Consider the following 26,646-nt stretch of genomic DNA (forward strand, 5'->3'; position numbering starts at 1 on the left):
TTCCAATTCCCAGAAGTATTCAGAAGCTGAAAGGAGATGAAATTCATGAGAATACGCATTTTCCTTTCTGACAGATGGAATATGTGTTGTTTTGAATCCCATTATTGTTGTTTTTGATAACATACACTCATTGGCAATCAATTACTGTATATTGGTCTGCATAGTGTATTCCTCAGAGTCCGGCTGACCTGTTAATCTCATTTCAAGATTGTTGGACAGCCTTCAAAAAAAAAAGTGAATTGCAAATGTCGTCACAACTTCCTAGTCTCACCATCATCTTTTCCTTTGGCCAGGTGCATAGTTCTGACTTTGAAATCTGTGTGTGATAGCTGTACCTTGGGAAAGATATAGAAGCGTTTCCGTGTTAATAGAAGACTCCAGGCTTCCTGATGATTTCACCTAAGATTCACATAGCAGCTATTTTTGTCATTTGCTTTCACACCTGTGGATGCTCCAATATCCTTATCCTTTGGCAGGTAGATTGCTAAATGACTTGTTTTGTCTTTATCCAACAGTTGGGAGCCATTCTTTTCCAGGATTTTGCCTTAATCCTACGTCTCATGGGCATTCACTTTTCTGCTTACCAGCATTGCTTTTTACATGAAAAACAGCAAAAAAATATGGGGAGGTACAAACTTTTAAAAACAGAACCACGTTATGCTATCCTTCATAAATATAATCTTTTTATAGCCGCATCAAAGTTTCTTTCAAAGGTGGTCTTTGACTTCTTCTTGAATTGGGTTATCCATTTGCAAATATTTTTCTTGAAATCACATACTTGCCAAGATGTGGAAAGACTTTACTTAATAGGCATCCATAGGGTGCTTTCCGTTTGCATGGAAGAACAAAACAGTTTCAAACATTTCAAAGCCTCTTTGTTGCTTATGTAAAGGGAATGAGGGGTCCAGCCCTCTGAATTCCTGACTGAATCTCATTTTGCATCTCTGCTGGCAACAAATTAGCCCATGTAATTTCTGCAGTCAAGTTCACATTCTACTCCTCACACACTTCCACTGGAGTGTTTTGTTGGGTATTTTTTTTACGATATCTACATTTTAGATCTTTGCAGAGTTAAAGCAATGTCAGCGCTCTGACTCTTGTTCGTCAAGCATTAAGCCAGGTCACAACAGCCAGAGGTGCTGTCACTCCCTTCAGAGGGATGTTTTCACAGCAGCATTGTAAATCTCCAGTATTCAAAATACTTGCCAGTACCCAAAGAAAATGGAATATTGAACATCTCTGGGATACTAAGAGTAAAAACACTTGGCTTTTTTTACGCTGATATACTCCATGGGGTGCATCCAAACTGAGAGTTGGTGATTTCCCTGGTATTCTGTGGGCCAGTTTGAATAATACAGGTAAGTTAGCAAGGAACATCTCTTTAGGACAAGCAAAGCAGTGGCTGTCACACACAATGAAAGGAACTTTTCATTTGATATTTCTGGGCTCAAGCTGTCTGATAAGCAACTCACAGTTTGCTGTCACCATTCTCATCTCACTTGGCTATATCCTCTTGATCTGAGCACAAGTGAACCCTTGTGTTTGTCCCCGTCATCCATTGCTCATCTGTCATTTGTCCTTTCTGTGGAAATAGCCCAGCCTGGTGATTTCAGGACCAGCCTGCACTGTTAACAGTTTAAATGTAGTCTGTGAGTATTGTCTAGCTACAGAAAAGGTTTTTTAAATTCTCTAGAAGTCCCTTATATGAGTTGATTATTATGTCTAAAATATTTAAATTCATAGAATTCTCTCCTGCATAGGCAAGGACGACCAGCTGTAGTATTTTTTTCGTTCATGTGTGCATCATTAGGGAATTTACTGGGATTTCCACATTCTAAGGCCTCTGAACATCCATCAGGTGGTTTTAAAACTTTTCTGTTCACCTGAGGTGAATTTCATGCTGTGACCACAAGGTGAAAGTTTTTTGAACAGCTGTGTTAATTTTGGACCCGTGTGAAACAAAGCCAACTTTTCCTTGCTACAGGAAATTGCCAAATAAAATAATGGAGAGGAAATGAACTACTCTTTGAGTTTCTAGGACAATATTCTGAAGAAACATAGTAATTCCAAACAAAAAGTATTTTTTAAAAAACATCCCTCTAAGATGTAAGTTGATATTCTTTGTTTATGTCCCATAGGGCAATCTTAGTAGCAAGCTGACTCCTCACATGGAGAAAATATATATAAAAAATACAATAAAATATCTTTCAACTAGAGGTCAGAGAAAGAGTAAGAACAATCAGATGGTTTAAAGAGATTTGGATACTACTGTGATCAAAAACAAAACTTCTCTAATTTCTCTGTAATGGCAGTATTTAGTTATGGGGGCATTCTTTAGCCTTCTGTTTTGTTTTGCGTCACGATTGTTAAAGTTTTGGTACTTAGAATATTGTAACACATTAAAATCACAGTGTTTCATATATCAAATTGTCTATAATTTAGAAATATATTACACTTTTCACTGCATTTTGACAGTTTCACATATATCTTGTAGCAAAATAAATGCTAATTGTTTACTTGTTGCTATTACATTTATTCTGTTGAGCAATGTACATTTCTAAATGTGGCATGTACCAGCTTACAAGTGTTAAATGTTAACTTGGATTTCCCATCTTTCAACAACGTGGAATGGTTTTTCAAAGCTTGTCAGTGTTCAGCTGCTATCAGTGAAAAGGTCTCAATTCTTAAATTTTTGTTGAATGCAGGTAGAAGGACTTTAATCTTGAAATGACACTAGATCTAATCTATCTAAATATAATTCTGATTGCTTTTCCATCCTCTTTGGTCATCTCACTTTTACTTTAAACACACCTATGTAAGATTACAGGCTCAGAAGACTACAACAGACCCTGTTTGGGGTGATCTGGTGCTTCCCCTGTCTTAAAAGAAAAATTAAGTGCCCTTACATCTTTATCAACATCTGTCTGTCTGTCTATCTATCTATCTATGGGGGGTTGTTTTTTTTTTTAATAAAATACCTCTCTGAGCACTCTTCTGAAATGCTGTCTTTTTCTTACTCTCGGAAACTTTACATCTGATCTGAATCTTTCTTACTTCATCTTAAGCTCATTGTTTAACACCTTTTACTTTCACAGTCTTCCTTACACTGGACTAAAAACACTTTAGGCTTTCCTCTGTAATCTTTTTTGTTCAGGTCACTCATTAGACTTGGTTAAACTTCTATGGCCTCTTTCTACCACTCTTTTGAAATACAGGACCTAAAACTATCCAACTTCTGCAGCTTGAGGCCATCCTCGTCCTGAGTAAAATGAGTAAATTGTTTTCTGTCTCCTGGATTTTCATCCTATTCATATATTCCTGTGCAATTTTTGGTGTAGTTCATAAATGTGGTGGTTTTGCAGCTACATGATACTGATTCATGCTCACCTTTTGAAATATTACAAACTTCAGACCCTGTTCTGTAGATGTTGCCTGGACAGCTGTTCTCCTTCCTCTGTTTGTGTGGTTGAGTAGACTTTTCTGTATTAATCTCTACTTTTGCCTGGTAAATAGCATTCTGTTTTTTCAAACCATTTCTTGGCGTTGTCAAGATTGTTTTGAGCCCTTATCATCCTTCCAACTTTGTTTTGTCTGCAGATTTAATGAATACTCCATTTCATCATCTAGATCAAAACCCCAACCACTGTAAGCCATCAAGAAGTGCTGTTTTCAGGATTTTTTTCCTCTCAAGTTTCATCCCCAGCATACAATATTGTATTCGAGGTACTATTTTTCTAGCTTGTTGGAAACTGAGATAGTATTGGAACTTAATGAAAATCAGAATATAACCTTTAGTATTTCTTCTCCATTCTAGCATCTCTTGTACTAGAGGCTGTCAGAGTTTTTGTGGGGCACTAGTTCTTGAGAAGTACTCCTGTCTTCTGTTATTCCTGTAATTTCTTTGAAGTTTGTTATTTGGTCCTGTATTTTTCCAGGAAGTGAAGCTGAGCTGACTGATCCAGAGTAACTCCTTGAGGTGGCAGAGTAGAACCCAAGGTTCTCTGTGAGCTCTCTGGCCCAGTGCTTCCATGCCAGTGTGCTTTGAGGGGCTGCATATGGATCAGAAAGAAGCCAGACCTGTTGTGTGCTTTGAGGAGCTGTTTCCAGGAGGCACCTGTGCCTGAAAACTTCATTTGTTGCTGGTTCAATCACACTGCTCAGTGAACAGTAAACTACTTTTTATATGGATTTGTATCTTAGTGGTGTTCTTCACAGTGTAACAAAGGTTGTCCTGCTTCTCCCTCTCCTTTTCCCTGGTGCCACCTCTTCCAAGAAATGCCTGCAGTTCTGGAACTGTCAAATTTTCAGTTTTTGAGCATCAAGTGCATCATCTGATGGTTTTGGAAGCAGCATGTACTGATCTGACCTTACCTTTCTGCCTTGCCTGTCTGGCCAGAATGTTTCTGCTAATAGTTCAGTCTTAGCTCCTGCTGCAGATTCCTGTCAGTGAGGCACTGATTACCTTCCTCATGTGGTAATTCTTAAAAAATATTGTTATAAATTCTTAGCTGTTCACCTACCCTGGGTGAAACGGATTGATAAGACCTGCAGTTAATGTGTGTGGTTAGATAGTTTGACTGAAGAAACTTTATTGCCCTAGCTTTGAAAAGGCAAGTGTCAAGGTTGCATCAGGCAGCATCTGAGGCCTTTAATTGCAGTTCTGTGCACACCTTTGAAACCCAGGAGGTGCAAAAGTAGTGCGGGCTTCAGTGTGCATTGGACCTGCTCTGTAGCTGGATTATGGCTCAGCTTTGAACAGGAGCTCTAACATGCTGTCCTTCAAGCTGATGTGGAGAACATAAGGAGATGTAGGAGCACTGCACAAAAAACAAAACCCACCATGCTGTGTCCTTGCTAAGGAAGGCGCTGTGGTTTAGGGTTAGATTGGTGACTGCTGTTGGCTGCATGCAGAGCCAGCGCTTGGTTCTTTCACCAGCTCTGCACAAATGTCAGCACAGGTTCTTGTCCCAGGCCTCTGCAGAGAGCCAGAGCCAGCTCTCCTGAGGCAGGAGGCTGCCGCCTGCCTCCAGGTCCCTACCCACACCTTCTATCCCCTGTTCGCTCCTTACGGGTGGGAAGGGTCCGTGGCTGCCTCAGGTCCAGAGGAACCTTGTGGTGTGTGGCGGCAGAACTGTGGCAGGCTGCTGTAGATAATGCTCGGCTGTGTCAGTGCAGCTGTCATTAGCACCCCGAGTGGCACGTGGGGCTCATAAAGCAAATGAGAGAATCCACTTGCGGGATGCAGCGAGCCACATGAAAGGAGCCATTCGCTGAGTCATCTCTAGCAAGGCAGCGTGAGAGGGCAGCCTAAGCCAGCCGCAGTTACGCTGGCTCCTTTTGCTAGCCCTAGAGGGCAGAGTTAAATTTATAGGGTGGGGTTAGTATGTGCTGTAAATGTTCCTCCTTTAAATGTGTTTCTCATTTGAAATATAAATATTAAAGTCCTACTGAAGTTTGAGTGCGTTTGACATTCAAGAAAGGGATACTAAGCAGTGCCGTTTAAATCTTAATTTAGTTCAGTTTCTGGGCTACGAGTTAATCTTTTCTCAGAAGCTATTTATCTGAAAACTTGCTCTGGTATAAATATGTTTCTTTCTAATTTAATGTTAGATCTTTAATCTCTCATTTTAAGAATTAAGCATGTTGAAATAGCATTTGTACCAGATGAATTTGACATATTGAATTATCAGATCAAAAGAAACATGTTTAGAAGTTTCTACAGCAAGTTTGCAGAGAAGTAATTGCATTAAAAACAATAAATGAAACAAAGTATGCAATACATACACTGCTCCTAAGTTTCCCTTTCCTTCATTTTTTTCCTTTCTGTAACAACATTAATACTTAAATTGTCCCAATTAGGCTTTAAAATTTATGCTTTAGCTAGTAAAATCTGACTCGTTTGGCTTCCCTTCATTTTGCTGCTTAAGAACTGTCTCAAGACAGGTTTTGCTAAGCCAGTGTTAACAGATGAGCATATTATTTTAGCAACCAGAGCTTTGAAGTTGCAAAGTATTAATAAGGGAAATAAAAAAATTGTAGACAGATGCAAAAGATGCAGTAGTTGGTGACTTTTGTCAGTCAAAGAATTTCTTTTGTCTCTGAGGTTGGAACAAGTTTTTGGTTGTGTTGTTTTGGTTTTATTTTTCTTCCCTTTTTGATCCCTGTTGAGAGGATCTTCATGTTTGAAATTTCAAATTTTCCAATTTTTTTTTTTTTATGCATGTCTGTGTTTGCTTATGCTGCTCTTTCTTCCCTTTGGCTTCCACGTTTTCTTTTCGTCTGGCAAATTTGAACTTGCTTCAGCTCGGGACAGCTGGGGCAAAATGAATCCCCACGAATAAAATTATAACAAGAAGAGCAAAGTCTGTGAATGATCCTTTGCTGTTTCCTGAGTCGTTCCAGTGTCATTAATCAGTGCTGGTGCTGTGGAGGCTTGTGGTGTGTTATGTCGCCAGCACAGCAGCTTCTCCGTCCCTTTCCCCCACCCCCTGCGTGCCTACACAGTGGGGAAAACTAGAGAGGGAAGCCATCAATCTTCCCTGTCCTACATGTCAGCAGTGATTCTCCTGTCGACTTCCTGCTCTCTCTGCCGTGCCCACCACCTGTGTTTAGAATTAGCTCTAATGCTGCAGATCTCACTTGGCTCTTCACCTGTTCTGCCCCGAGTAAATGGCTGTTAAAATAAAGCAGAGCACCTAAATGCTATAGCATGTGAATAGTAACCACCCCTGTGGCTTGGGGGGTGATTTCTGTTGCAGCTGCTCTTGTAATACTGTGACAATTTTCTGTGACATTGTGGGGTTTGGGTCTAAAATCTCTTGCTTTTGTTTCAGCTCAGGGGGAGTTTGTGAGTCAGTCTTCTTATTATTTAGAAATTAAAACATTTATAAGATATATTATAGATGGAGGCATAAGCCTATCTTTAATCTGTTAGGCTACTGGGATAATCGTGAGCAAAGACCAAAGAAGCTGGTTAGTCCAAAGCTTTGTCCTTACTTTCAGTCACTCCAAGGATATAATTAGCAAAAGCTTCCTTGGAATTTGATTTTGAAGATGTATCTGTCTCCCCATGACTGGATAACTGAGAAGCTGACAGGCACCACCTCTGTACTTCTAGGGCAAGATTAATGTGATCATTTAATGCTTTGTTGTGTTAAACAATAGGTCTTAGTTGGGCTCTAACCAGACACAATTTTATGTACACTTTTATGTAATTTTATAACATGCCTATGCCAAAATAAAAGGAGAGAGTGATCCTGAGAATTGTTTATCTACTGGCAGCTTTCTCCCAGCTCCTTGAATGGGTGCTACGTTTCTCTGATTTTAAAACCCAAGAGAAATGAAAGCATAGGCATAATGTTACCTTATAATTGTAGCCTGTCTGCTGTCATTTCAAGTGTGTGATGGCAATATTTATGTGGAGTTGTAAAGAAGAGAGATTCTGAGAACTTAAGTCTTGTGAATGCTTTCACTTGATTTTATTTCTGTAACTCTTTGTAAAGGGGCAGCTGTTTTACGACTGATTTTACTACGTATTTGAGATACAGTTTTTTCTTGACTGTACCACACAAATATGTATATTCAACAGGTAAATAAATTCTTGTGTTCAGTAGTCACAGAATTCGTAAAGCTAAACGTGAAATATATAACCAAGATACCAAGAATTGGCTGTAATATGGGATGCTTGGATCTGCATGGATCTTTTCCTTTATCAGCTTCGGTGTGTCTTCCAGTACTGACACAGCTATCTCATGAGAGGGAATGATTGTGGTTTTGACTGCTGAATTGAGGCCTTGACATTGGGACCTCTTCTTCCACACAGAGAAAAGCTCTGCTTTGATCCAAGAAAGCAGAATTGGACTTTTGGAAGCTTCTTTGGAAGTCATCTTTCCAGTTTTGCATTGAAAATGGATATGGCCCTGCTGCAGAATGGCAGGATCAGACTTTAGCCATCCTCCTCTGGGATAAGGATGTAATGCTTATTCCTGATAATTTGAGAGCATTTTGATGTTGATGTATTTTCAGTATAAGGAGTGGCAGTTGTTTATCTCATGACAAAAGGGAGGTTAGGTGGAAGAACCCCTAAATCTTAATGGCTTTGGGGCCAGTCCTCATTCGGTAACACAACTGAGAAATGCACTATGATGTTTAGAATTGCCATGCGGAGATCTTTTAGAGAGAAAAGAAATAGTAGATGCTAAGTCATCTGTCAGGTACTGCCAGGCATGAGGATTAACATGCAGCACTACTGATGTAGGTGAACACACCACACAGAGTTAAACATACGAACAGCAGGCTCACACTGTGCTTACTACAGATGTCTGAATGAGTGAGTGCCTGTGGGCTGGAGCTGCATGTCTTGTGGCTTTCACTCTGCTCCATTGGGAAGTCTTCACTCCTTTTGTTTTTATCCTTTTCCAGCTCCAGTACTTTGGAGCACACAGCTCCCATCCCCTGACCTAACAGCTCCATTGAAGTGCATTCCAGCCCCATGATTTCATGGTACCAGGCAGAAGTCCCCTGCCACGCTGCTATGCTGCCCGCTGCTTCTCACGGAGTGAACAAACAGGGAACATAAACTCTCTCCAAAGGAGCAATGTTCTCTGTATATTTTTAGTGCAAGAAATCCAAGATTCATTTGAGAGTGTTTTGTGTGGGCTTTTTTTAATATAGACTTCTGCTAACACAATGGAATATTTCATGCCACCCTGTTTGCTGTAACTTCTCATGCTTTATGTTGTTAAATGGAATCAAAGGAGTTAAAGATGAAAGACTTCTAGTCAACTGGTCCCTCAGCTGGGAGCCAGTATGGGTTTGTTCTTTGTAATGGATTTGCTAATGCTTTACTCAGGTTCAGCCTAGCTCAGTTTTCATTATTGGATTTACTTATTTCTGTGAATTCTCTACTTCAGGTTAAGTAATTGCTGAGCTTAGACTGAATATAATACTGCTACTGTTTGTTTCTAACGTTTCACTTGCTATTTATTGCCCTTATACTCAACAAACCTTTTATAAGTATTTGTTTACCATTTGAACATACAAAGCACCATTAAAGATGTCAAGCTTGCCTTCACAGGTATTCTCTTTAATGGATAGAAAACTTGGTTCTTTCTTTATATGAAACTTTGTCCATTTGACATTGTACATTGTGTGTTTTCTTTTCAACATGTAGTGTGTCACCAGATGCTAACTTACATAGTATTACAACAAACCTACCTTTCATTAGCTCATTGTTAGCCTTTGAATCTTTGGAGTTAGTACAGTATTAGAATATGCAGTTTATGCTGAGACACTGATGTCTTGTACTTTCTTGGTGAAAGACCTTCTCAAACTGCCTGTTTAAATGTCACTATTGCATTTTTATGTATTGAGTGTATTATATTCACATTAGGGGACACAGTTTTGCCAATACATCCAATATGTTCATAGTAACATTATCTACAGACTGGACGGTGATCTGAGAAGTTGAAAAGGCAGATAACGAACATGTTATGGGAAACATGGGAAGCAAGGACTGCAGCTGCAATAGATCAGAGTCTGCCCAACTTGGGGACCAGCAAAGTTTCTAGACAGACCTGTTCTTCTCAGGGTGTCAGCACTTTTTGGGTCAAGGTATTGGCACATGAGCTGACCTGTGCTGACTGCACAGAAATTCCTATGCCTTGGTATAACACAAAGTTATCCCAGAGCTGCTCCTGCACTGAAGTAGCACCAGCTTCAGGGTCCCAGGGAAAAGTAACATCAGGAGACATGTCAGGTGATGCTGTCTTTTACTAGACTGAAGTTGGAAGATGTGCAAGTTTCTGCACTATGCTTTAACTTGGTCATCCTAACATACTTTAATTGATGTGGGTCCTTAGTGGATTTTTGGCACATGATAAAGTTCTTAGCTTTTATAACTGTGCAGGTAGAAAACAAATTTTATATGAAGTCACTGGAGTTAAGGCAGTAATAGCTTAATTAGAAATTAGTTTGAAGTATGGTTCATGAAGAGTGTTGTTAAACAGGCATTTAAATGGGTATCAGAAAGCAAGCCCATGTACCACCAAGTAGTGTGGGGAGAAGTAATGGGAAGGAGTATCAGGATTTGAGCTTAGTGAGGGGAGACATAGACATGAAAAAGGGTTATGTGCTCTGATAAACTGTTCTGGGATCCCAGAAGGGGTAGAACACCATGTTAGTGGTCAACTATTTCCTTCCTGACTTTTTATTGTCTTGGTTAAGAAACATAGGAAGCAAAAGACAAATGTTATGCCTGTTAAGTACCTGTTGCATTGCCTAGCAGCTGCTCTAGGCCTGTAGTAATAGAAGTACAGCTCTGAAGTCCAGCAAATCCCAGGTTTCTATATGACTTCATCTAATTTCTACACATTGGAATGTTGAATGCCTCTTTCTCTAGGAGAACACCTGGCCCTTCTTGTTGTTAACAGGAATCTGGCTGTGGTCCTGGTCCAGGTAGTGGGAGGTGAGTGGATTCTGTGAGTGGTGAGAAATGCTCTGATGTAGGTTCCTAGGAAAACAAGGAATCAAATGCCAAGTGAGAGACTGAGTATCGTAACTCCATTTTTGTGTAATGAAGAAAAGGGGCACATGGGTGGCAAAAGATTGGAACTCAAGGACCGGAAGCCGGAATTGCTGTTGGAAGAAGTGGTGTGCTATTCATTGCTTCAAGCACCTTGAAGCTCCTGTGCTGGATGTTCTCCAAGAGCACTTAGAAACTGACTCAAGAATGTAGTAGAAGTCAAGAAGATATTTGGGATGGGTTGAAGGGGTTTCCATCAAGACTTAAATGCGTAGGCATTTATGTGAGCAGGAGAAATTAGCATGGCAGCTAGCCCAAAGCTTCTCTCGCCTGTCAGCACAAACACTTAAACATTGGGTAAGAAAATTGTCTTGATCTGAAACACAAGTTTACTCTAAAGAAAAAATAATTTTTCAGCAAATTTAGAAAGAAATAGTCTAGGCCTTTATGACCTATAGATCATGTTTAAAAGTAAAAAAGTCCTATTCCATTTGGAAACACTTTCTCATTAATTTTTCTCAAGTCTGAGTCAAAATTAACTGAGTCAATTTGAAGTCCTTTTTTTAATAGTTAAAAGTAATGGTACTTGGCCTTGACTTTTACTACCATTTTGTGTGGTTTAATAGTTGTATGACTTTTTTTTCCCCCACACACATTTGTAAGAGATTCACAGAAAAGAAAACAGACTACATCAGTAAATAAATTCTTCCTGCTAAGTTATAGATGTTGCTCATAAAAGTTAGCAGGAAAAAAATCATGCAGCCACAGGCATAATGAAGTTGATGATCCTGCCACACAGCTGAGTCTGAGGATTTCTATTGTACAGCTTGCTGTGGTAGGGGGGACCCTAATTTATAAGTTGAGCGGTCTTGCATGCTCTTACAACTTGGCATGTAACAAGCATTTTCACATAAAACATTGCTGAGCTACTTCTGAATACGGTGGAATTCTTTGGGAAGGGCAGGGAGGTAATTGATCATATGCTGACAGCTCGGGACTCTGAGAAAATGGTCAGATGGAGGGCTGGGATGCAGGAAAACAAACTTTCTAAGATGGTAACTGTCACTTAGCCAAGCTATACATGCTTCAAGCTTTTTAATCTTTGCTCACAACCCCAGCTACTTAGTCTTTTTTTGGTTTTGTTGTTTCTCTGTGAACACTTTTCCATTGTTGACATTTTACTGCTCCTGATGCATGGACAGTATTCCAGGTGTGATTTTGAGCTATATCCATATTTCTTTGTAGGTCTCTTTTAGAAATTCTATTGCTGCCAAAATAGGGAGTTTCAGAACTTTGATGGTCCCTTTCATTATTCTTTGACCTTTGGGTCAAGAAGTAGTTTTCTTTCAGGAACTGCTCAAAATGTTCTTTGCAGCTAGAAAAATAAGACTTCAATGTTCATGGGACTTAAGATAGAAATCTACTGGGACATTGCATGAGTTTACTGCAAAGATGTTTGAATTTCTCTACGCTGTGACCTTAAGTTTCTATATCAGAGTGGATATAGAAACTGAAGTGTGGGTATAGAAACTAAAGAGAAACATACAGCTTTGGTGCAAAAGAAGATGAAAAAAATCTACCACTTGGTTTCTGAGACCAACTTTTTGCCAGTCTTGTTTATGGCTGTATTTTTTTGCATATGCAGTCTGACAGCTTTAAATTATGGTAGTTGTCAGTCTCTCTGCTATAAGGTAGAGTATTTTAACTGACTTACTGCAATTATCGGTTCTGAGGTCATTTATATATTAATAGACTTACAGGAGGGGAGAAGAGACAGGCATAAATGAAGCTTTATAAATGACTTTAAAATATAAAAGAATCTGGGAAAAAAAAAAAAAAAAAAAGTGTGTGTTAATTTTGCCAATGCTTTGTCATAGAACATGGCAGTGGATCGTATTTTCTCTGGTATCCAGCCAACTGGGACCCCTCATCTGGGTAACTACCTTGGAGCCATTCAGAACTGGGTGAATCTGCAGGAAAAGTGCAGCTCAGTGCTCTATAGCATTATGGACATGCACTCTCTCACCATGCCCAAGGAGCCAGCTGTCCTGCGCCAGAACATCCTGGACACCACTGCTGCCATCCTTGCCTGTGGGATTGACCCAAAGAAGTGTTTCCTGTTTAGGCAGTCACTGGTAAGTGCTCCTGTTGTGTTGGATTTGTTTCTGATTAATTGTATTTCCACACATCTTAATGCTGAGTTCAGCATTGCTGAACTCCTTTGTCATGTTTGTGTTGGTGGTCCTAGAAGATGTTAGCAGTGTCGGATTTTAAACTTACGCCTTGCTTTTGAAATTTTTTGAAATTTGTTGTGAAATTTTGAAGGCTGCAACCATGACTGAGAAACCCATTTAGGGATAAGTACACTGTAAATTTCTGAAGCAGAGCTAGGAGTTTATGCAGGTTATGAGTAAAATACTTCAAAGACCTCTTTATAAGTCTTACTTTAGTCACAAAAGGTCAACCAATAAATGCATAAACGTGGCCTGTGTAACCATAAAGGTAAGGAAAACACGTTTCTGTGCTTTTGTATCAGCTCTTTCCACTTGTTCTGCCAGCTGCATGGTAATCACAAAGTAACAGGTGATTAACATAGTAAGTTTTGTATCGGTTCCATTGTGTTCATCAGGGGGTTACATATTCTCTGGGACTTATTTTCCCTTCTTTGCTGTAACCTCCTTTTCATGTGCATGCATTTCCATCTGATCTGGTAATTCGTATGTAAACCATGTGCTTCTCTTGACTACCCTGAGGGCTTGCCTTCCCACCTGGCGTATAGCTATCACATGTTATATTTATCTGGAACACAACTTTGTTTCTTGCTTCATGAACTTTCTGCTATTGACTCTAAACTTGCAAACTTCTGTAATTTCCACAGACACAGATGTGTCATAGCTTCTGCTCTTGTGAAGGCACCCGTAAGTGGATGTCCACCTTGCAACAGAACTGCAAAGGTGATGTGCACACAGGATCTGAATTTTATCTGTGCATGCTGAAATTGTGTTGCATTCTCCCTTTCAACACGATTCTTTACAGGCAGAGTTTCCTGGGGTTGTTAAACTGCAAATGGCAATCATAGCTCTATATCCCTGGTGAATAATGAATTGATGAAGACAGATATACTTCCTGCTTCACTTTTCCTCTGTGTTAAAAAACCAGTCTAAATAGATGAGCTCAGAATTCTAGGGGAAATATATTTAAATAAATTCACCCCATTTTTTTTCAAATCTGTTTATCATTTTAAATATGTTACCAGCTTGGGTTTTAATTCTCTTCTCTGACTTGTCAGCCTCCAAATGGTGAAGTCATTAGCTGGAATAATTGCAAAGTGAGTTACAAGTCAATGATGCAGTAAAAACCAGTCTAGAGGGTTTTTTTTCTTGTTTTCAAGCAACTGAACAATTCAATTAGTTACAACACAGGATCAGTGACTAGATACACAGAGAGGACTCTTCTGCACGAAGGATAAATGCTTTGCAAGTTATGGTTACAGAGGAATAAAGATACAGAGGAATGAAGATTTATAAAACTGCAAGTGATACGGAGAAATTGTTTTATCCACTGAAGAATATAAACTGACAAATATCAAAACAAGTTAACACCTGGAAGATTCAACACAAGCATAACAATGCTGCATTTAAAAAAAATCCACAACTGGGCTACAAAACCCCTTGACACAGGATACAGTGCATGCTGAAATTTATACAAATTCAGAAAGGGACTCAACAAATTAATCTGAAAAATTGCTTTGGGAGTGTTGCATATCTGAGCAGCCACCTTTACAGGAAGTGGTGAAACCACAGATGGGAGAGTATCCATGCTTTTCTGCACTTAAATTCTTTTTTTCGTTGGTTGCTGTCAGAGATGGATATTTGATCTGGTCCAGTGTTGCTTTTCTTATGTTTCTGCTGGTCTAAAAGCTAAATTAGTGCTGTTCCAGGTCTTGCTAAAACCAACACTCAGGCTTCCCTTGAAGCCAGCAGATATCAGTGAGGATCTTACATTGCATTCAGCCACAGAAAGTATGTTGTATTTTTCACAATGTAATGCAGAGATGAAATCTTGAACTCCTGAAGAAAAAGTGTCAGACTCAGGAAATGATGGCTTTGTGTGCAGTGCTTCTACAGTACCAATACAGTCAAAAACAAATGAAAACCTAAGATAACTAAATTTGAACATGTTCAGCTTTATCAAACAAAAACTTCCACCAAATACATTCTGATTTTCCTTATGGTGGTTAGGCTGGCCTCAGTTAAATGGTCTGCCTTTTTACCTTAATTTTTCTGTGTCCTTATCTGTCCAGATCTAATGTCATCATTTTTATTAAATCTAAACCATTAGATTAAATGTTTGAGCTGTGTCTGATGTCTTGAATGTTATTCTTACCAATACTTACCACGCAAGTATCCATGCAACTTTCAGAAGTGTCTGATTATAGGATATTTTTGAAAGCTCATTGTCACCCTGCAATCAGAAGAACTATCACAGTTGTGTGTGAATGTAGATTGTTTCAGCACTAGTTCAGGCTGAAGGGGTTTGTCAGCTTCCCCAAACCTAGTCTGTACAAGCTGTATGAAGTGGTCAGGTATACCCAGAGATGCACTATGATCTGTTACATTTACATAGGCAGCACCAGATGTTTCTCTGGAAGCAATTAAAAGGAGTATCTGCGTGTAGCTCTTGATGTGAGGAAAGGAGACAGGAACCTTGCTAATGTGATTATTGTTTTAGTATGATAATGAAATAGTACATTATGGAATGTCATAATACCGAGATGATTGTTCCTTAAAATGAAGGTGTAAGATGGATTGCAGCTATTGCTAATCAAGAAAGTTTATTGCTTGATTTTGCTTGGAAATTTCTCAGATTTCAAAAAAAAAAAAAAAAAAAAAGGGGTTGGCCTCCTTTTCAGCCACTGTAGCAGTCTCCAAGGGTGGTCTAAAAATGCCCCACTTTTGTGTACAAACATTTGCCTGACGTGTAAAGCAAAGTGACCAAAACTGATTGTATACTGAAATAGGGTGTGTACTTCCAGAGGTCAGCAGGAAAGCAGTGAAAATCCAGCCACAAAGAACTGGATTAGGTATTTAGTTATGGACAGAGTAAGTTTTTTCAATAGCAGATGAAACTGCTAAATGAGAGAATTCTCAGTAGCTTAGCGTGCTGTAATTATTGTTTTATTTTGAGCTCTATCTAGAAAATTACCAAATCTGTATATCACAGAAATGTTTCTTTAATTACTTCTGAATGACATTTCTGCTCATTTTTTTAAACAAACATTGTGCAACAAAATTGCTGTTTATGAACTTATACTTTTAATCACCAAAACCCAGCACAACTAATGACTTTTTCTGTACCCTGGTTCTGTAGCAGTAAGGCAGAATGAAATTCTTGCACTACAGAAGTATGGTAGTAATGGTAAGCCCCACTAAGGGAACTGCTCATGCAGTCATTCATGTAAATGCTGTTGTGTCCTCTCACTTTCTCTGGATTACACTGGGCAAGAGTAGTCTAGAATTGCTGAAAAAGGATTTATTTTTGTTGTGGGTTTTTTTTTGTTTTGTGTGGTTTTGTTCTTTATTTGTTTGTTTGGCTTACTCTTTCTGTATTTTGCTGCTTGTGTTGCTTCTCTGGATTATGTTTGCCATATGTGAAAAAAAATAATGCTACTTGATTTCTCAAAAGGCCTGTGCCTTTTGGTAAGGGTTTCACTTATTTTGCTTTCTTAGGCTTTTTTTCAAGCCTCTAATCCAGAGATATCTGAAATACCTGCCTTCAGAGTTTTCACACACTTTATCATCCTTTTCAATACAAGCAAGATACAAAAGGCTGAATAATATGAATCACAGACTGACTGCTGGGAGAAACTGTTCTGAGAAGAGATACCTCTCATGCTTATACTAGATCCAAAAGATGCTGTTATGATAAGGATACAGGTGAAGTTGACTTGGAATTCCAGAATAGATTTCAGTGATGTCCTCACCTTTCAACTAAAATTAAATAAAAGTGACAGAAATTTTGAATAAGCATTTTTTTATTGTATTGTTTAGAAAGCATATGGCGTATGTTCTTATGTACTGGATATATAGCTAAATTAATTATAAATGGAAACCGCTAGTTGGATGAAAATTAGTTTTGTATGCTTCAGAATTTACCATTTATAGATTTTATTGTTTTAAAACATGTACAAGCAGTAAGTTAATGGCTGGCTGTATATTTGGTCTTAATACATTGCAGTTCAACAAATACCTCCCACACTTACATTGCCATATAAAAACTTGAATTCCAGCCTAGGGAAGTAGTGGCTGCAAAGAACAAGTGATGATAACTTGAAAATATTTAGAAGGAAGAAGGATGGGGATGAATAATTAGGGTAGCGTTTGGAACCACATTGTCTGTGAAGGGTTATAAACAAGCACATTTAATTAGAATATCTAGAAAAACAATTGTGGTGTTTGTTGGACAGTAAAATGGCCTCCCAGTGAGAGAAGCTCTTACATTACAGCTTGTTTAAGTACATTTTCTCAAATAGGAAGTTATAGAAAAGTGACGATTTTAGTAAGAATAAAAAATAAAAATAATTGCATATTTCATTTTTATTTGGAGCACAGCTGCAAGATGTATTAAGCTTTCTTAGAGAAAATAATGTCAAGAAATGCTTTAAGTGGCTGCCTTTGCCTACTGGGCATAAAAAAGAAGTTATGGAATAATGTCTTATACAACATATCGTGAGAGTATTAGAAGAAACAGAAAATATATTCCTGAAGTTGTACCATAACTGATAAAAGCTGTAACAGTCATCTTTCATAAAACTTAGATCTTTTATTGAAACCAAAAAGGACTATGTGGGGGTAAATAAGGAAGACAGTATGCAATCTGCACACATGGTAAACTTATACGATATAACCCATTTTCTCTGACTCGTGGTGGGTACACTACACATTTCAGTTCTTACCCACAACCATCTTGTATCTCATCTGCTTCACAGTCAAAACAATATTAGAAACTGATTTTGCTTTTATGTGGTCTCAGGCTGCTCTTCCTGTCCACCTATCTATTGTAGTAGACACATGCTGAATGTCCCAAGAGAAACTAAAATTCCATCAGAGTTGATTCAGCAGGCAGTGTTTGATACGCTGCATGAACGCTTCTCTGAGGAGTCCTGTGAGTTTCTGGACAACATAATGTTCAGTTTCTGGGCGGAAAATTGCAGTTTTCATCCTTCTGGATGGGGTGATTTATTTTCTGAGTATAATCAGCTGCAGTATTCTTGCAGCGTGCAAGCAAATTGAAGCAGTAATTCTGGGAGGTGGGAATGTGCAAATTTGTCTTAGCCTTAACTCCAAAAGCCACTATACAGCAATATAAATGTGTGCACTGTTTCACTGCTGTTATTTTCCAGAAGTGTCTCTCTGCTTTGTTTTGTGGGCAGAGTTTGAATAGATTCACACTACCCCTTGTCCAATTTCCAGAGGGGCTGAAAAGCTTCCATTGCATCATAGCTTATAAATTCATTAAAGTACATTAATTTAGCATGGTCCATTGAAAACTTCCTGTCATAAGAGGAAGTATGTGACTGTTTAATTTAGAAAATTATTCTGCTTCTCTCATTCCTCTGTTTTCTCTCTCATGGACTGGACTAGACATAACTAGAGCTCAGTGGGAAGGAAAGTCATGGTTCACTAGGATTTCTCTTCTTTTTTTTCTTTTTTCTTTTCTGCCTTAATTTACTTTCTTAATCTCATACTATTATGTAGCTGTTTTCCTCTCTTCACTAGTCTTCTGGACACGTCAAACTAATTATTCGAACACTATTGTGGGTTATACTAGGAAAATGTTTCTGCAAATAAGTTAATTTCATAATGAATAAAGGAGAGGAAAGGGTGCTTCGGCCAAAATACTGTGGTCTATCAGGGTTTATAACCAATAAGGCTTGATTCCAGTAGGAATATTCTTGGTCAGGTTCTTCAGAAAGGAGAGACATACCTTACTTGTAGCTGTAAACTTATTCTACCCAATTAATTATTTCTTTGAACAGGAATTTGGGATACTGTGGCAAATTTTCTGTCATAAGAGTACCTGCACTGTGTGCATTTGATTCAAGAGTAGTCTATTTTTTTGTCTTGTTTATGGCCTTTTTTTTCTTTAGCTGTATAATATAGAGACATATTGCTAAGTAATTTGTAGATATTGCCTGCAATATTAGGCATTAATAAAACCTTACCTCTTATTCAAGAAAAATATGAGCATCATTTGCTTTTAAAAAGGGCCTCTTGAATTTTGCAGAAGCTCTTACTGGTACTTCTAGAAGAGACAAAAGTCCTAAAACAAAGGTTTAATTTATTCTTAAATGTAGGACTCTTTCCTTCTCTGTTCCAATTTCTTTTAGTACACAGCTATCCAGATTACCTCCTGAGACTGTTTGTTTCTTCTCTACTCCATCAAAATTAAATCTTTTACATTTACTGCCCCTTTAAAATGTAGTCCTTAATGAGGTTACACTGCTGAAGGAAACCTGTTTCCATATCTTAGATATGCAGCAAATTTGCAGTGCCTTACAGAGAAGGGCGTATAGGTTACAACTCGAGGAAATCCATCTTGAAATTAAAATGCTGCATCTCTTTTTGCAGAAAGCCACTTCAGCTGCCAACAGACAACTTTGTATTATAGCCTCAGAAAGCTGAGGCCCAGTGTTGCTGATTTGCCTGCTTTCAAATCTGCTTCCAGTATTCATGCCTTTCCCACTGTTCTTGAATCTCATGGTTTGCTGTCTTCCTCAGCTTCACGTCTCATCATAAAGTCATCTAGAAGTATTTGGACTAAAAGCAGCTACTGGTTTTCCATGTAGATATCATTGGCTATGGCCAGGGAATATCAGCAATAATTCAGTAAGGAATAGCTAGGATAAAGGACAAAAAAAAAATAGATCTGCAGGAAGAAGCCCTAAGATTGTACTTCAGCATATAAAGCTCCAGAGATGATCCAAGTATAAATCATGACCTGAGTTTAATAACTTCAAATGGCTGCACAAGTAAATAAAAAGAAGCTAGTTGTCTTTCAAAAGGGAGGAGAAGGGCACTCAGGTGAAGAAACAGAATTGTTTATGTCTTTCAGATAACTGTTCATTATTATTTGGAAGTGGTCACCTCTGTTAAATATGTGTGCTTTAAAAAAATAAAAGGAATCTGGCTACAGAGCCTCGGCCTAGTCAGGCCACAAGGAGGGAATATAAGTAGTTTGCTCTGGAAATAACTCTTTGATTACTGATTAATAAGCCAGGTTGTGGGGGATGCTTAATGCAATGGAGATTGAAGGAGGAGATGTGTCCGTTGTAGTGGAGCAGAGATGACCATCTCAACCCTTTGAGAAACATTGATGGTTTTTTACAGATTTGTATGAGATTAGGAAAGAAAACTGTTAAAATGAGCAAGATCACAGGGCAGGAAAAAAAGAGAGAAACTTGTTGTATTTACTGAGAAGAGCAAAGGGTAGGATTTGGGCTGCCTGAAAAGGGGGTATTGCTATATGGATCTGGTTAAGATTTTTTGGAAAATTTTTAATGGGAAATAGTTGACTTTGTAAAGGGAAACAATAAATAGAGCACTTAAAATACTGTTGTTCCTAGAAATATTTTCAGCAAGGCTGCAAGAAATACTTCCCAAGAAAATAATGTTTATACTGAAAACAGCCTTTTATATTTTTTTCAGGACACAAAAGTAGCTGAAGTTGACCTGAAGGATTTAATGGATTAGATAGCTGACTTTCAGAATTATTAGTGATTGTGTCATTCTTGGAGTTTGGTTTGACATACAGTTCAGAAACTGTCACTGGTTGTGAGATTTGTTACTTGGAGATGTAATTCTGGTTTTCTACCATTTGTATTATTTTTCTACTGATGTATTTGGGGGAGAGGGCATGCTGAGAAAATTATGTCTTCATTGGAAAAGAGTTAAGTTTATTATTATCTATTCTCTTGAAAAACTGAATTCCTGACGTACATCGTATCTCTGGACAGTAGTTTATTGTCAGATTTTAAAATACTAAAGAAGTTGAGTTCTTCACTGGTTGAAGTATATACAGAATAGCCTGAATTAATTTGAACTCGTTATACTTATATTTCTTGAAATCCTAGATAGATTATTGAGTAACCTCCTTAAAATATAAATTAAAAACCCAAGCATAACACCTCTCCAACATTCCTATTCTTTTTAATGAAATTGTGTGAAAAGTGATACTTCTTTGGCAAAGGTTTACCTTGTGATGGCACAGTAAACACTACCTAACACAATAGGAATCAACTGAAAATTGTTTTGTAGATTTATGCAAATATGAGATGTCTCTTCTCTGTTTCCTTTCATTTCACTGTTGAAAGCCACATAGTCTGTAATGCTCAGGGTTTGTTTTGGTTTGTTTTGTTTTTTAATGGCACAGTCAGCAGTCATGTTCCTCAGGGATTCTTTCTGGGAGCAGTTCTGGTCAACATATTCCTTCATGACCTGAAGAAGATACTGACCAGAAGTTCATGGGCAGTGCTAATGGGGAGCCAAATGCTATGCCAAGGAAAGGACTTCCAAAAGAACTCATAAGACAGAGTGGACAGGCAAATAAGGGGTAGAAAAGCTTTAAATACTTTTTAAAAAATCTGGGTAAAAGTATTCTAAACCTTCCTCACACAATGTAGGAAAGAAAGTCCTGGAGTCATCATTGGCAGTTCTCTGAAGTCATTGGCTCAGCACAAGCAATTTTCAAAAAAGCTAATGATATCTCATCATCACCACATCACCAGCAAGGGTATTGTGAATAAGACAGATGATGTTTTGTCACCATACAAAACCTTAGTGTGCCCATTTTTTGAATATTGGGTAAAGTTTTAGAGTCTACATCTCCAAAATGAGCTAGTGAATTAGATATGACACAAAGAAGAATAATTTATGCAGCAGGGGATAGAGTAGCTGCCTTAAAAAGGCAAAAAATCAGAAGTCAGGGTTGCTTCAGTTTGAAGAGGAGAAGGCTGAGGCATATATTCAATAGAAGTTTACAAAATCAGAAAAACACTGAATAAGCTGGATGTGGAATTGTTCAGCAAGTTGTGCAATGTAAGAAACAGGTAGTATTCAAAACCAGTAAACAAACATGGACACATTAGTGGCTAAATTATTTCTTTACACATCAGGTTTAAGCCTCTGGAGCTTGCTGCTCCATGGGGTTATGAAGTGAGCAGTAGCAGCTGTTTCCAAAAGGGTTAGACACATTCCTGGGGAGTCTGGATACTTTACCAGGACTGGGCCAGGGATAATACCTTCTGGTATTCCCTACTGCAACAACTATGGATGCTGGAGAAGTAAGAGGGGAAGATACTGTAGGAAGCAGTGGGCTCATGTGTTTGCCCCAAGTGCTACTCCTGGAAATAGAGCACAAGGCTGCATCACCTTTGTTGTGATCCAGTACAGTGTTATTTCTTACATTCTTGTGTTTTAGTTGTTTAATGAATTTGTTTGAAAAGGACCTGCAGCAGGAAACTGATGGAGTTTGTCTGGGAGAATGGCTACTCCTGGTTGTGATCCATGGGTGTTGCTCAGTGAAAAGAAGAGCAGACTGAGTAATAAAATAAAGAAGACTTTATTCTGCTGGTGTTATACATCATCACATCTTCCAGTTTCATGTACATCATCATGTCTTCCAGTTTCTTTGTATCAAAGTTATGAAATCAATGTGATGGAATACTGTAGTTAAATGAGTAACATTTTAGTAGATGCACCACGACCAACCAAAGGCAGCAATTACCTGCCCCACTTGCCAAGTAAAACACAGTAGCTTAAACCGTGATTTAGCCTGACAAATGATTTGTGGTTTAAGCCTAGAACCTCCTGATTCGCACAGTCGGTTACTGCAGTTTGGATGATGGATGCTGACTCATTAGCTGCTGGTGCTGAATTTTATTCCAACTGAAATCTCTGCCCTTTGGTACACTTTTATGTATTTTGTCCCCATTTTATCAGGCTTTTTCTTCAGCATATTCAGCACTTCAGTGTTACTTAGGAAAGGACTGTGTGTTTGAAGATGAGAAATGAGTATAACTTGGTAGGACCCAGAATTTTGTATTCAACCCAACAAGTGCTGTTTAGATCTCTTGGTGTTTTGGTAACTGATGTAATGTCAAATCCACTGATCCAGTTAAACACACGTGCAGTCTTGGCTGCGAAAGCAACATCTGACAGAGCTGAATCAATGACTGCATAGCTTTTAAAAAGTTTTCTTGTCAACACAAGTGCAACAGAGCACCATCTCCTCTCTGTCCGTGACTAGAAGAAAGAAATGAGAAACGACTTTGAACCAGATGGTGATCCCTTCTAGATGAAATAGGAGTCTTGTGCTTAGTATTTTCCATGAAGTTCATTTTACTCCGGTATTTTGTTGCACTTTGTCTTATGCACAGAAGATTGCAGGTCAAATAAGCATGAGGGAATTAATAAAAACCCTGAATCTGTGGGAAAGGCAGAAAGAAGGGTAAGAATCAACCTGAAATATTTCTAACCACTGAGCTGTAGTCTGGAGGTTGGATACTTTTACACATTGGTGACCAAAGTAGTCCAATGACTGCTAGTTAGGAAATTACTATATTTAAAATATGACAACAAAAAGAATTGCAATTAATAATCCCAGTAATTCTTAATTGTTAACAAACACTTTTAAATGCCTTCTGTTTGGGTTGTTATATCATGTTGCAGGCATGAAACTTTGAACATCTTTGAGACAGCATGCTCTTAAAGATTCAAACCTGTCAACAGAGGATAATCAAGTATGCAAGCAAAGGAGTTTACACGTGTGTTCAACTCTGCTATTGCTAAAGCATTTTCTTTCTTGTTTAGGAGTGGATAGGATCAAGAACCTTGCTATACTATTTTACTGTAGAGCATTCAATCCTTGCAGTGTCCAAAACTTTCCATTAGCTTGTCACTTGACCTTACTGAAAAAGTAATATAGATAAATAAATAATTTTCTGATCTTTTATGCAGTTTTTGTTATTGACTTTGAGAAAATATGCATATAAAAGAAGAAGATTTAAATAGATTCTACCATCATACTTTCAGGTTCCTGAGCATGCAGAACTTGCCTGGATTCTTGGGTGCATAACTAATGTGCCACGTCTGCTACGTTTGCCTCAGTGGAAGGTATGGACAGTTTGGTAAATTTAAAAGAAAATTATGGGAATTCAGTAGAAATGTTGTCCTGGAAATACTTGTCATCTGTGAAATATCAACTGTACCTTGGTTTTCAATTTAAGCAATTCTGTAGTCCTGTGGTGGAAGGGAGAAAACATGTCTCATATCACTCAACATATCATTCCATGTTCCTCTTAGTGAACATTTAACTGCTGGAAGCTACAGAATTGTGGTTTTTGCAGAGATTTGCAGAAAAACAACTAAATAAGAGGTTTGTTTACTGTTGTTAAACTGATTTTGCTAGAACCTTCAGTGTTATTTCAATGCTTAATAATGCAAAGTAATGCAAGGTGTTGAAGTGGAAACCTTGGGTGTTGCTGATTAAGGAGTTCCATAAACAGCTTTTCTTTTTCTGCTACAAGGAGTGGCTGCTCTGTAGTTTTATGGAAGAGTATTCAAAAGAGGCATATGTTTGAAGACGAGTATAGGAATTACAAATACTAAAAATGTGCTGAGTGATACTGTATCTTAAGTGTTTGCCTTTACAAGTTTCAAATGTTCATCTTCTTAATCTTGATGTTGCATCAGCATGACTGCATCAACAAAGTTCTTCCGTTTAATTTCCTTGTATTTTATTTTGACATTTAGTTAACAGAAAAAGAAAAAGACAGGAGAGAGAAGTATCTGAAAAAGTAAAAGAAAAAAAAAAAACCAACAGCTTAAGAACAATTTGGTTTGCAGAGTTCAGGGCAATCTTAAATACCTCCAGATGTTTTCTTTTTTCCTGTTTTCCTTCTTAATTAAATAAAACCAGTAAAACTTAAATACAGCAACCAGTGTTAATGCATGGCCTAGATTAAAGCAAACCTTTTCAAACCTGAGGTTCTAAAGTTAAGCTCTTAAATCCTACTTTGACTGGATTGACTTTCCAGACCCACAGATAGGTGTTACAGGTGCTAGGCTTTGCAAATTAGGTTTCCTGAACTCTAGGCACTTAGAGATGTAGACAGAATACAGGATCTGTTGGACTGCGTGAGTGAAGTCTAAATATATTTGAACAGTCTTAATGAAATAATTCAGAATTCAAGGGGATCAGTATATTTAATTATTGCTAAAAGTAAAAGATATGCCATCACTAGAACAGAGTTAGTGTCTGTAGCCTGACTGTCTTGATCTCGGTGATCCATATCAGGGAGCAGTAGGGGACTTCAATGCATTTGGTGGTTTGTGGGGAGCATTGTGAACTAATGGAGGCAACACTCTACTCTGCCTCTCTAGTTCTGGGTTCTCCCAGCTGTCACTGGCTGTCCTGTGTGATCACTGTATCTTGATCTCTAACACAGGTATTAATACCATTTTGTATCTCTATTATGAAGTGTTTCAAAAATTTATTGCTGAAGACACTATTTAAAAAGTAGGATTTATGTGTAATATGCAAGTGTAATAACTCAGCCTGATGGTTTTGCATTTGAAATTGTTTCCATTCATAAGGTTACAAACAGAAAACAAAAGAAACCCTGTTTTCCTTCTCACTAGAATATCAGAACAGTGTTGGGAAATTCATAAATATAGGACATAACCCAGAATATATTCGTAAGATTTTACATGCCGCTGTCTTCTGTAGAGCTACATATATAAATTACTTGATTATTCAGAATTCTAATTAGTTAAAATCACAGACTTTGATACCATTAGTCAAAAGTGTGATTCTTCTCTGTTTTTCTTTTCCAAACAGATGAAGCGTGCCAGCCAGAATAGCGAAGGAACTGTTGGTTTGTTGACTTACCCTGTGCTTCAAGCAGCAGATATTTTGCTGTACAAGTAAGAGGCAGAATGTGAGCCCATGGGCAATGTCTTTGCAGCTGCATTGGAATGAACGCTTGTCAGGTCAACATGCTAACTTATTGAGCAGGGGAGCTGTGTGTGATTAGATCACACCAATTCCAGAAGACTGGAAATGGATGACAGACTCTCAGGTGGCTGGTTGAAATCTAGCCAGATTAAAAAGCTACTGACAGGGCTGTAAAGAGCATAAGCTGGTGACATGAGAATAATTCTTAGGGAATTATAACAGACTGATGTTTAATTATACATATTGCACATTCACACAGATTTGCTTTTTTTAAAGTAGTTGTGCTTTATTTTATGCAGTGTATTGTAGAGGTACTTATACTGTATGTTGTATTCCAATATTAGTGGGGGATTCTGTGTAGGCCAGTTCATACTGATGAAAAAGAGTGAGTTACTGACTGCAGCTTGTAGTACCTGGGCTGGTTTAGTTTTCTGAACTGTGTTCTGTGCTGTACTGTGTGCTGCACTGGAAATAGCCCCTAGTGAGGGACTGGGAACTCAGCATGCCTAGGCATGTAAGCTGGCAGATAGAATTTGTAGTGCATTGTCATGACTGCTTGTATTTCATAATATGATTTAAACTGTCTCAGTAAGTAAATGTTAAAGACAGTGCACCATGTATGAAATATTTTTATGTTCAGAACTTAAGTACTTTGTGGCATTGTTCTGAAGGAAATTATAAGTATTCGTTGGGACAGAGAAGTAACACAGGACTGAGGACAAGGATGTCAGGTCAGACTAACCAAGATTAACCAGTTGTGAATTCAGAAAAATGTATCTAGAGAAAAAACATGTTAATTGATCATAGTAGGGAAAACACTGTTAGGTGAAAGGACTGTTAGAAGACCAAGAGATGGTATTTCTAATTTACCTAAATTTTAACTGAAAATAGCAGGAAGCAAGCAAAAGTCAAAATTTTTTTGACTATTATAATGATTTTACTTGAAGTGAGTCCCATCTGATTGTCAAATATTTGAGTGATTTGAGTGTCAAGTGTTTAAGGGTGAAATTTAGACACATTTATCAGAAATCATGTTGTTTTGATTGAGCTCAACCGTGTCTGTCTCTTCTACCTCTAATAAGATCAGGTGTTTCATCTTTCCTTAGTAA

The 26,646-nt window shown here is 38.1% G+C and overlaps 1 protein-coding gene across 5 annotated transcripts in view; it reads left to right on the forward strand.

Moving 5' to 3' along the window:
* The window catches only part of WARS2 (tryptophanyl tRNA synthetase 2, mitochondrial), a 38,955-nt gene that overhangs the window by 7,661 nt on the left and 4,648 nt on the right, over positions 1-26,646 (forward strand). For 4 of the 5 annotated variants that reach the window (XM_015639658.3, XM_015639637.3, XM_015639667.3 and 1 more), the window contains exons 2-4: positions 12,400-12,657; positions 23,614-23,694; positions 25,421-25,506. In XM_015639658.3, coding sequence (XP_015495144.1) covers positions 12,400-12,657; positions 23,614-23,694; positions 25,421-25,506 — 425 coding nt within the window. Of the gene's footprint in view, positions 1-8,286; positions 10,466-12,399; positions 12,658-23,613; positions 23,695-25,420; positions 25,507-26,646 lie in introns of those variants that run through there. The other variant, XM_015639678.3, reaches the window with a different exon arrangement.

This window comes from Parus major, chromosome 1 (genome assembly GCF_001522545.3).
Source record: "Parus major isolate Abel chromosome 1, Parus_major1.1, whole genome shotgun sequence".
Taxonomy (NCBI): Eukaryota; Metazoa; Chordata; class Aves; order Passeriformes; family Paridae; genus Parus; species Parus major.